Genomic DNA, 12,587 nt, shown 5'->3' on the forward strand with positions numbered 1-12,587 from the left:
TCGAAAATGGAATCTGGTTAATTTAATTGAATAAAGCAAACCTTTTCTCCTCCTCTATTAGACATACTATGTAAGATAGACTGAATTGCCAAAGATTTACCAATTCAGATTCCCCCTTGTTATACTGAAACAAAATACACTGGATTATTTATAGTACATAAGTGAAAGGAAATGAAAACAAATTTCAGATGAATGTTATTTGGGGGGGATCTCTGATCTCATGGAAGAAGGCCTCATGAGACCTGGTCCACACCTTGGCAAGTTAGATTGGTCGTGTAACAATATGCTCTATTTATATGTAAATTTTATTATGAAACAACCTTTCCATCTCAAAATATTAATTTTTTAAAATACCAGTAGCAAAAAGAATCGACAGTTATTTGGAGTTTTCATTTATTTAATGGAGAATTTGTGGTGTAATCCTTGTTTTCTCCATTTTTAAAAGTATCTTGATCTTAAAATTGTATTTACAGTTTTTATAAGAAGTTTTTACTAACTTAAGAGCCTTTAACCATATTAAGGAAAGCCACTGATACTGTACATCTGAAGGTAGTGGGGAAGGAAAGGTTAACAAGGTCATCTGAGTTTCTTAGAATTCTCTCAATATCCAAATCTCTTAGTTTGTTATCACAACTTTAATCACCTAGAGTTTTCTTGTTGATGGTGGTTTGTTCAAGAACATTTGATACTGGCATCCCTGCTCAATAAATATACAGTTATTTTACTAGGTAAAATAAGTATTAACAAATTAGTTTTCTCTATCAAATATATTTCAGCAGGGTCAAAGAAAACAATATAAAACAAAAGGACACTATTGTAAGAATTTAATGTGTAAACAAATACAGAAAAATAAGCATTAGAGCAACAAAACAGTTTTGCATCTTATATAGAAATTTTGAAGATACTTCACCAACAAGTATGAGGTTAATCTCTGTATTAAAGCTTGCCTTCTTATAGAATAATTTAGCATTCTCTGAGATTTTAAGCCAGAAAAGCAAGATTCATGCTGGTAAAGCAACCTGCAAATACTTTCTGCCTGTTCTCACAATTAGTCTACTTTAAACATAAAAAGATCTTCCAAAGGAGGAAGACAATGCACTTAACGGAGATGGCTGGGGCCTTCCCGGGAAATCCTTGCCCATAGGAGATGCTTTACCATCTGCAGGACTAAAATGGTGGCAACACATTGAAAGCCAGGAAAAGATTCCTGTATCTTTGGTGTAGTTGCCCAATTTAAGTGTTATCTTCAGATGTATAATAAAGCAAGTAAACAGAACCATAAAGATAAGCTTTCTATAAATTAAATTGTATTTGGCTGTAGTACTAAGGAGGTGAGAGTTTAAGAAACTTATGTTAATTATCAATCCTAAATGACTACTTGCCCATTACAACTGAAAACTGAGGATTCTACTCTAAGAAGTACGGTAGATTGCTAATACTTTAGAGTGTTTTATTCATGTTTTCCATTTAGAATCTTTAAAGTTATTGATAAGCTCCTTTAAATAAGAAATCACATAGGATCAGCACAATACTGAATAACGGCCCTCACACACATACTGAATTATCTGAGGAAATATTACAATTGAAAGTGGTCTTTTTCCTGAGAAAGCCATGTTACAAAATGGCACAAGACAATACACATTTTCTCCAATTTTTCCCACCAGAAAATAAGATGGGAAAATCAGATTATAATATATTTTATGAGGAAAACATGTTTGTTTCTCAAAGCTGTTTTCAATCACTTTACCATCTACAATTTTTTAAAGGGTGAGAACCAAATTTAAATTAAGAATGATCATTTCTACAAGGTGAGAGAATGAATACATATGGTGAACTTTGGTTAGAGTTTAAACAATTTTTATAGAAAATTGTTTACAAGTGAAGAAACTAAGGCACAGAAAACTTAAGCTCAATTTCAAGGTTGAGTTTAATAGTAAAGGTAGAAATAGAATCTAGGGCTTCTGATTCTCAGGTTAGAGGGTAATGAGTGGTATCTTCCCAAGAGGGAAAAATGTATTTCTTTTGGTGGGTAGTGTTCATAAATCATTTTTAAAATATATAATATGAATTTCCTTGAAAATCTTTGGCATATGTGAGTCATTGGAGGCTGAAGTTTATAGGTATCCTCTCCCCCACCCCAATACAAAAAGGCAGGGGAGCTAGTTTTTAAATGAATCAAAAAAGATTAATCTAAATTTCAAAGTGACCTGAGTTTCATTCTGCATTGTTATATAAATCAATTGGAGAGCTCAGTCCTGTGAAACGTAACAGAGGCCACTACACCTCACAGATTACACATACATGCATCCTTTAATGAGATTTATATGACTAGAACTTAGTCTACATTTTTATAAAGTACAAAATTAAATCTCAGTCTAATTTTTCATAAGCCAATGACTCAGAGATATCAAACTTGTTACCGTGGGATGATTAATTCATATATTGTATGGTATGAAGTTAGCCTCCAATTCAGGTATTTTTAATATTCATCCCAGGCCTTTGTATTGGTTGAGATGTAAGCTGTGAAATTTATTTAGCTCAGATTGGGATTTTTCCTTGTGCATGTGTTTCCAATCACGAAATTTTTAATCTCATAAAATATGCACTTGTAAGAGCTCAGGTAGGTTTATGTAGTCATAATATAGTAGCACAGAACATACCATGTAAAAGTAAAAAATAAAATTATTTTCAAGTTTCTTTGTATTTAAAGTGCTCCATGTGCAGTATTAAACCAACTTTCAGATTATAGAAATCCGTTACGATGACTAGTAGTTTTAGAAAAGATCAGCAGTTAAACAAGAAAAATTTGTTTAAGTATGAATACATAGATTAAAAGATGCAAAAACTCTTTAGGTACATTCTAATCCAAATAATACCAAAAAAAAAAAAAAATCCACTTGAATATATTAGAGAGATAACAGAGGTGTTGAGAAGGAATGTCAGAGACTAATTGGTAAGGTAACTAGTATGTAAACTCAAAGTGGTTCTGAATATTTTGGTAACAAGTATCTTTCCAACAAAACAGGAACAAAAATAAAATACTCATTCCTTATCGGAAATAAAATAGAAAACAAGTCTGTTCAAATGTTCAGAAGCTGTATCATAAAAATATTTTTTGAGAAATTTCATAGCTAATAGGTTGCTTCATCCATGTTGTCATCACTGTCTGCACCAAAATCATCTCCATCTTCAAAGTAGGAATTAATGTAGTCATTTTCCTAAGTGAAATGATATATTCCTCAGTAAACATTAAAAGTATGAGTAGTAACATTAAAGAACATAATGTAGGCTGTCCCTTTAATATAAGTTTATAAATATCAAAGTTAGGTAATTAGAAAACATGCCAGGCTTAAAAGAAGTCTCTGTTATTTCAATGCTTAAAACACACATTAACTTTCACATATCTAACTGTGCTTTCTTCCTCAAGACCACCATCTCCTACTATTCTCAGGCACCAACTAGCTAAGAGAACATAAACGGATGACCATTACACCTTAATAGGATTATACATCTCATTCATTATACCTTAGTGGGATGATACACGGTTTAGTTAGTTAAAGCACTAAACACTTACTCCAAACAAATGTACAAACACTCAAGAAACGAAGCCAATTTATACTAACATTCATTCGAATACACCAGAACTGAGCTTTCCAGTTACAATGCACAGCTGAGCATAAGCAGAGAGATTTTTGCTTCCTACCAAAAAACAAACAAACGAAAAGACCTCAAGATACTAAATCAAATGCAGAAGATGCCATATTATTTTACATCTAGGGCCCCTCAGTTTATTTATTTTTTTATTTATTTTATTTATTTATTTTTGGCTGTGTTGGGTCTTCGTTGCTGCACGCGGGCTTCTCATTGCAGTGGCTTCTCTTGTTGAGAAGCACGGGCTCTAGGCGCGTAGGCTTCAGTAGATGTGGCACGCGGGCTCAGCAGTTGTGGCTCATGGGCTTAGTTGCTCCGCAGCATGTGGGATCTTCCCGGACCAGGGCTCGAACCCGTGTCCCCTGCCTTGGCAGGCGGATTCTCAACCACTGTGCCACCAGGGAAGCCCCTCAGTTTCTTTTAAATTAAGAGAGATTAAGCCCCTGGGAACATTCCAATTCTTATGGCTGAGTAAGACTACTATCTGTGTAAATGACTCACGATATTTCTGCTTTCTATCAAAAATTCAAAAATCCATTTTGGATATAGATTAAAAGAAATTTAAGAGAGTTATTAACCAACTGCAGTGTATGGACTGCAGCTGGATTCCAACTGGAATAAGCAAAAAAAATTTTTCCAATCAAAACTATTTGAACACTGGTTTAATATTTGATGATATTAAAGAGTTACATTTTATTGTGTTAGGTATGATAATGATATTGTGATGTTGTTAAAGAGCCCTTATTTTTGAGTACATACTGAAATATTTATGGATGAAATGATATAATGCCTGGGATTTGCTTTAAAGTAATCCAAGGCAGCTGCGGGCTTGAAGTGGGGGGAAAAGGAGCAGACTGGGTGGATGAAAGAGTGGCCGAAAGGCTGGCTATGAATTGATCATTGTTAAAGCTAGGTGATGAGTCTGTAGGTGTTTATATTACTAGTCACTAGTTTTTGTAAATGATTGAAATTTGCCATAAAAAAATTAATTTCCAGGATACACAGTTTTGGGGGCATTAGCCCGCTGTGGCCTCCTTGGCCTAGCAAAGCAATAAAGCGATTCTCTTCTACTTCACCCCCTCCCCCCCCAAATTAATCTCCACATCTCTACTATCTACAGCAGAAATTATGATAGAGTAAGAAATAGGGACTATTCTCAAAAGAAAGTCTCCTGGATATCACCTTTTTTAGTATCTGCATGGTGGGATTTTATATATAGATTTATATAAATAATATAAGAAAGGTAACTTGTATTATTCAGATATGTATTTCATTACTTTGTCCTCCCTAAACACTTTAATGTTCCGTATCCAGCTAAGACCCTAGAAAGTTAGCCTGGTTTCTCTGGTGCCAAGAAATCCAACAGTCTGGAAACCTGGCTGAATCCGGAGGCCATGTACCAGGGAGGAGTGGCATGGTTGAGAGTTCAAGTGAGGCCACCTTGTAAGTGAGATCTTGGCAAGGACACTTGTGTGAAAATATAAGCTAGCCAATTTGTACATACAAGTGGAAATGAGTAAGGAAGAGATACTGTATTTCAAATTGAGCATATGCCACTTGTGTTTAGACATGAACACCTCCACGTATGTTCAATGATTCGTTTTAGGTAATTTTGTGAGATTAGTAATCTTGATACAAAGGTTGGTACAAAGTGAGAACTTGTTGAAATTGATGGCTTAAAGGGTTCTTGGCTTCATTTGGGCCCCTGCTTTTTTATTTAATTGTAGCACTCAAAAGACTGCAGAAAGAAAAAAGTCTATATTTTCTCAATTTTATATGTAGGTGTTACATAGATAATTTGCTCCACTTTACTCTTCAAAACAAAATGCTCTTTAAATCCTCAATATATATCAGGTGAGTTAATTAGCAGTAATTTTTCATTAATTAGTTACTTGCTAGAAAGAGCAAAGAGTAACTTTAAATCTGGAAAGGCTTTGAGCTTGCTTATACCCAGACTCACCCAGCCTCACACTCAGAATATATATCCTTTCTTTATTAAAGTAGAAAGTTGGGGTTTTTTTTAATGAAATATACTTATATAAACCCACTGGTGGTGTTTTGGACTCTGTTAAGACCCAATACAGAATTCTGAAATTACTAGAATCCTAATGTTTGCTGTTCTTGTTAGGACAGATCTAAATTTCAACACAGCTCAACTCAAGTAGACTTTATAAACAGAGCATTTCAAAAGCCAAAGAATATTCAGGAAAATTCTGAAAAAGAAGGGTAACATGCTCTAAAAATATTAACAAATAATCAGAAGCTTCTATTAATTGGAACATCTTAGTGATAGTTCAGAAATAGATCAATGGAACAGAGTCCAGAAATACATCTAAGTAGGTGAAGGAATCTAATAGCTGATAAAAGAGAATTTCAAATCCATGCAGAAAGAAAATTATTTAGTACATGAGGCAGGCAACTGGCTAACCATTTGGAAACAGATAAAAATGCATCTGTACCCCCTCACTGCACACCAATATAAATTTTATAAGAATCCAAAATTTAATGTAAAGTACTTGTAGTATATAATAAAGATTTCTTAGGTGGAGCAATTCAGGTGAAAAAAAGATTCAGAGTGTGGTGTGAGAAGCTGAAATGGAGTGAAGACAATGGTTACTTGCAATGCAGAAGAAACTCTCAGCCTAGGGTTAATGCATGAGACGTTTACAAAGTCCCAAAGGGGCCGTGACCAACAAACTTACCCTGCTTGACTGACTCCAGCTTATTTTGAAATGCACCATGTTTCTGAAAGTTGGAAATCCCAAATCTAAAACACTGAGTTCTGACTGAGATACTTGAGGTTGGATTATGAATGTTCTCTGATAATGTCCACATGCACTTTGGGATTTAAAACCTGATGGTACTGCAGAGTCCCCCCTCAAACCTATGTGACTAAACCCTTAATTACCTTATTGCTGACTTAAAATTGTATGTATATTGATCTCAAACTAATCTGATCAATTTCCTTAACTTGTGGACTTCCACTTTCAAAGTTGCCTATCAAGTTACTTTTACCTCCTACATTCCATTTGGTATCACTATAATTTCAACGCTATAATAATTCTCCTGGTACCAAGAACTTGATGCCAGTGATAATAATACCCCTGGTTCCCATCAACTTGGTTTTTGTTTGTTGGTTTACTTTAATTATATACCATATTAGATCATCCTTAAGCTTAGTTAACTTTGTTACTCTCCCAGAACAGACCGTTACCTCTTCTTGCTCTTCTTCGTCATATTCCTCTTGTTCTGCAGCATTGTCATCCTCATCATCGTCACCTTCTTTACTTTTCTCTTTGCTTCCTTCTTTCTCTTCATTTTCCTCATCTGATTTTTCACCATCACCTCTCTTTTCCAATTCCTGGTATAAATGAGCTTCATTAATTTAAATGGAAACCACTAGACTCTGACTTGCCTGCTCAACCACAAGAGAGCAGCTACCTATCACCCTAATTCTAACCCTCCCTTACCGACGCCTCTAGGCCACCACCTAGGACACCGTGAGTTAACTCAAGAAAAATGGGACTAAATGGTCTGTCATTACACTGGTATTTTCTCTGAGTTTGCTACTTCATAACTGGGTCTTGAGTCATGCTGTGATATCAGCTCTGCTGCCCGATGCTTTATTTTTATGATTCCTATCCTACCTCCTTCTAAAATATTGAGTTGATTCTGTTTATGGAGAAGCACTTTCAGAATGTTATTTTGTTTTCCTTCAAGCATGAAAGGAGAAAAGAGAATGTAATGGTAACATTTCAAAATGTCTATGTTTTAGTTTCTAAGTGAAACTGTTTAAAATAATATCAAGTCATCCTATTTGCAGATTATCCATGTTCTTATCTCTGTTCTCCCTCATTATTTACTTCCCATTTCCAAGGATTTTTGTTTCTTAATGTATCTGGCAGGTACTTTAAGAAAAGAGAGATTAAAACTCAAATTTCAGTCAATCTTAGCAATTATTAGCAACTCTAAGAATGGAGGCAAAGAAGAGATGCAGAGTTAGAGAAACTTTGATTACCTGATGGCTCCACTTATCCACCTTGTTAAAACCACTGTCACCTTCTCATAAGACAGAGATTTAACTTTAAGATTACATCTTTATATTTCCATTATGACTACCAATAATTTTTTCCATTTGATAAAAAGTGACCTGTTTGTATTACTGTTACTATCCATTTGCTAACTTGTTCTATGCTTAATTTGCACAAGTGACAGAATTTCACCAGTTTTCTAGGAGGTGGGGGACAGCAATAATTTCATATATTAATACTCATAATTAATGCATAAGATCACTTTAAAACACTATTATTCTTAATCAGTAATCAGAACACTAATTCATAAATCTGTAAATACTCTACCCTATTATAAGATATTTGCTCTGTAGATTACATACAGAGAGAAAACATATTTTGTATTTGGTGTGACTACAACTTAACTATTCCATTTGGTTCTTAAATATTTTTTTTAATCCCTTTAATTACATTCAAATTTGAATTTAAGAAAACCAAAGGCAATGAAAGACTACATCAGATAGTCTCAATTTTAATCAAAATTCACACTCTACCCTTCCTGTCACCTTACCCCACTTAGGTAGAACAAATAAGACCAAGGTAATAGACATAAGATGATTTATCTTCATACTGACCCATGTTACCTTATATGAGTTATTACTACAATATAATGTGTGCAATTTTTACCAATTGGCAATCCCTTTGGAAAATTGCATGTAAACAAAATAGTATTTACAGATTTTTTAAGTGTTTATAAAAACACATACATATAATGATGACATGTTAATGTTAATTAAGATATGAAATTTTTTTCTTTTCTATTTTAATCAAACCCTAGTAAAAAGGCCTACAACCCACAAGACTGTATAATTAAAAGGGAACTGTAGTGCTATGCTTATTTAACTCTGTGCAAGGTATACGCTATATCTGAAAAATCACGCTATTAGCTATTATTTAATAATTAGCAATAGAATTATTTAAACCATTTATGTAAAAATATTTTTAAATATATAATTCATTCAGTGCTACGTAGGGACTAGGAGGTCTTGATTTCCACTACTGCCACCTCAATTATCTTTAAATAAATAACTTCAACTTTATTTCTACTACATAGACCTAAATCAAACCAATAAAATACCTGAATCAGTTAACAAATATCAGATTTATGAAATTTAGAAAAAAGATCTCATACACACTGTCTCATCACTTTATTCCTTTTGTGTTAAGGTATTAGTTTTAATTCATCTACTTAGTAGTCTCCATTTTCTCTTCTGTGAGATATAACTATTTACCCTTACTACTTTATGGATTTATTTTAAGAACAATGTGAAAACACTTTGAAAACAGTTGAATTATGAACAGTTAACAGTTCTTCTAGCTTAAATACTATAGACCACTCACAGAGCCACCTGTATGTCATACAGAAATAAGCTCAAATATTAGTTTACTGCTGTCTGATTATTCACACAATAACCATGAGATTTGACTGGATGTCATTCCCTCTCCATCACAGAAGTTTTATTAAAGAAAACTTGCAACTACTTTTGCTGAAGAAATGAACAATAATGGAGTCATCTGGAAGCTAACTTTGCTCTATTAAATAAAGCTGCTAACTCATTGGGATTTCTAGATGTAAAACTCCAGTTTTAACAATGTGTGTAATGAAAAAAGGTGTTTAAATATAGGGAATAAGGAAATACAACTTGTTCTGATGAGAAACCACATCCGGAGGTCCAGATCTATCTTCCTTATAGCACATGTCATCTTAGCAACTTCTTTCCAGGAAGTTTTAAGAACAGTCAGAATCTGTGTTCAATCAATACAAGATGGCTAGTTCTGCAACCCCATCCATCATTCCACCACAGTAAAACCTGACAGTTATTGCTATTCCTTCAACAATCTTCCTGGCTTGATTTTCAGACATGTTATCTTCAGCTCAAGGACTGGTCAAAAGTAAAATTTAAAAAGATAAGTTTCTGTTACCAGGTAGCTATGCCAACTTGGCCAGGCAAGTAAAAGTTTTAAAGCCTTGACGTCCTCATCGGTAAGTAAGGAATTTTAATACCCATCTCTCTTTGTTGTTACGAAGCCTTAAGCACATAATGGATGTAAATAGCTCATCAAAGAGCCTGCTATATAAAAAGTTCTCAAAAAGCACTAGCTGCTATCATTATCATCATCATCATTATCATTACCATCACCATCACCATCAGTGCAAGGTAATTCATGCATTGATAGTGGGAATAAAGGGAATAAACTGGTATAATCTCATTGGAGAATGATCTGCCAATATTTATCCATATTTTCCATATTATACAGTACACATAACAGCTGACCTAACAAGTCTACTTCTAGAAATCTATCCTAAACATGTGAAATCACATACTTAACATGGATTCAATGCAGCATTGTTTATAATTGTGAAACACTAGATGAAACATAATGTCCATCAATAGATTACTGATTAAATAAATTATGGTTCATTCTTATAGTGTAGCCAAAAAAAGAAGAAGAAAAAGAAAAGAATGAGGGAACTCTTTCACAAACTGACATGGAAACATTGCCAAGATATTTTAAGTGATAAGGTGAAGAGGCAAAACAGTGCAATATGCTACTTTTTAGTCATTAAAAAGAAAAAAAATCTGTATTTTCTATGCATAAAATGTTTCTGGAAGGATATATAAGAAACTGGTAACGCTGGCCATCTAAAATAGAGGAACTGAATGGATGGCTAGGGACAGAGATGGGAGGGCATATTTTTAGTTTATTAATCTTTTTAATTTTACATCTTTTTTTTGAAATATTAAAAAATAAAGATATAAAAATAAGTGCCATAAGATAGGATTTTCCCTCAATAGAATCTTCTACACTTAAACATAAAGCAGAAGAAAAGCATTAAAAATACACATATACCAATAAGAGAAAAAAATGAGAGGTTTTTAAAGATATACATTCATGTTTCTTTCCCATGCATAATTCAAATGCAAGGGGAAAAGACGAATAGAGTGAGAAAGGAGTCAGGTGACAAAAGGTGAGGCAAGCTGACAGGTGAGTTGTAGACAGGACAGAATGGAGCCCCCATATCTCCTAGCCAACAATGTTCAAACCTTGCTAGTTACCCTGTATGCTGGGCTTGGCTCTGCCAAGTGTACACGTTATTTGAAAGAGAGAGAAGGTGGAAAGGTGGAAGAAGACAAAAAGAGGTATGACATTTTTTCAGTTTGTTCTTATAATAAGAAGAAAACCTTACCTCAATTTTTTTCAATACATCTGCAGTATTAGTGAGTGAAGTGCCTTTGCCTGTATCTTTTGCCTTTTTGGATTTGGGGCCTGCTGAAGTAAAACCACTGTTAACACATTTTTCTATAACAGCAATTGTATATTAAATGTCTTTGCCTTTTAATATGCCATCTAGCATGCTGGTATGCCATAGCAGGCACACAAAATTTGCAGGCTGATTTAATTTTCCTAAAGAATGAACAAAATAAATCAGCACACATCACCAATTTTCCATGGTGAGGAGGTAAATGATAATCATTTAATAGGATATTTTCTAAGACTGAAACCAGATATCTTTACTGAAAATTTGAACTGGCATTTAATGTCCCCAGGGCCAAAACTGCGACAATGTTCCCTCAGGTAGAAGCACTAGAGGGCCAGTGAAAGGCTCTCACAAATGTGTCATCTGCACTGGCTTCCTGTTCACTGATCAGGAATTTTAAATAGGGCAATCTTACCAGGTTTGGGAAAATAGAAAACAAACTTCCAGTTATAAAATATATAATCACAAAAAAAAAATAAAAAATAAAAAAAATAAAAGAAAATATATAATCACGAGGATGTAATGTACAGTGCAGGGAATAGGTCAATAATATTGTAATAACTTTATATGGTGATCGGTGGTAACTAGACTCATAGTGGTGATCATTTCATGATGTATAAAAGTTATCACATCACTATGTTGTACACCTGAAATTAATATAATAATGTATATAATATAATAATGTATATAATATATAATATATAATATAATATGTAAGTCAACTATACTTCAATTAAAAAACATACAAGTGTAGAATAAATATATATTTGCCAGTGGTTAAAGAGATGAGAAAGAGGTTATATTCAGGGCAGCATAGCATTATCTTTGTAATGAAGATTAAAATAGTTAAATGCAACACACCCATCATATGAATCTGAAAACTCAAAGCAATATAAATAAAATGTTTTAATAGCTTTGGGATATAAAATTTTTTAAGCTATATCAAAAATATTGCATTTTGAGGCTAATGTGAAACTGCAGGGTATAAAGAATTGTTTCACATATAGATCCTGCTAGTCAGTTACCAAAACATTATGATACGTTACAAAATTGTCCCATGGTGATCAAAAAGTATTACCATTCTTTTCCAAAATCAAACTAAATACCTAGAAATTACTTGGTAACAGAGGAAAATATGGCTCAGAAAGATTAATTTTGTTAAAGATTAACATTTAACCTATAGAAGAATAAATTTTTAGATGTGGGGTATGACCCATAACTGATGGAATTTACAATTTATTATGTGATACCAAATTGCCCCTCGGGGAGTCACTGAGTTCAGAACTCCCAAACATACATATTTGTGAGGTTTTGCTCAAACAAAAGTTATAAAAAAAAAATAGATTTAATGATGGGTAACTATCTCTGTTCCCCTTGAGAGCAAAGACTGTTTAATCTGAATTGTAGCACATAAAATATCATATATGAACAAGCTCTCAATATATATTATAATACTGATGCCAGAAAACACTAGCTAAGAATGTAACTTACATCAAGAAGTCTTTTTCTCTAAGGAGCTTTTATCAAATTATTTAAATTTCATACACATAAATCTGTTAAATGGATATTATAGAACATGGTCAGGTAAATAAACTTATAAAAAT

At 33.4% G+C, this 12,587-nt stretch overlaps 1 protein-coding gene across 4 annotated transcripts in view; it reads right to left on the bottom strand.

Annotated features, from left to right (window-relative positions):
* Window positions 1–800: 800 nt before the first annotated feature.
* The window catches only part of POLR3G (RNA polymerase III subunit G), a 100,175-nt gene continuing 88,388 nt past the window's right edge, over window positions 801–12,587 (bottom strand). For 2 of the 4 annotated variants that reach the window (XM_082458269.1, XM_082458267.1), the window contains exons 6-8: window positions 10,912–10,994; window positions 6,866–7,012; window positions 801–3,218 (exon numbers count right to left, since the gene is read on the bottom strand). In XM_082458269.1, the coding sequence (XP_082314395.1) occupies window positions 3,132–3,218; window positions 6,866–7,012; window positions 10,912–10,994 (317 nt within the window). In that variant the 3' untranslated portion in view covers window positions 801–3,131. The remainder of the gene's footprint in view (window positions 3,219–6,865; window positions 7,013–10,911; window positions 10,995–12,587) is intronic. The other 2 variants (XM_082458268.1, XM_082458266.1) reach the window with 2 other exon arrangements.

This window comes from Balaenoptera physalus, assembly GCF_965194825.1.
Source record: "Balaenoptera physalus genome assembly, chromosome: 3".
In the NCBI taxonomy this organism is placed as follows: domain Eukaryota; kingdom Metazoa; phylum Chordata; class Mammalia; order Artiodactyla; family Balaenopteridae; genus Balaenoptera; species Balaenoptera physalus.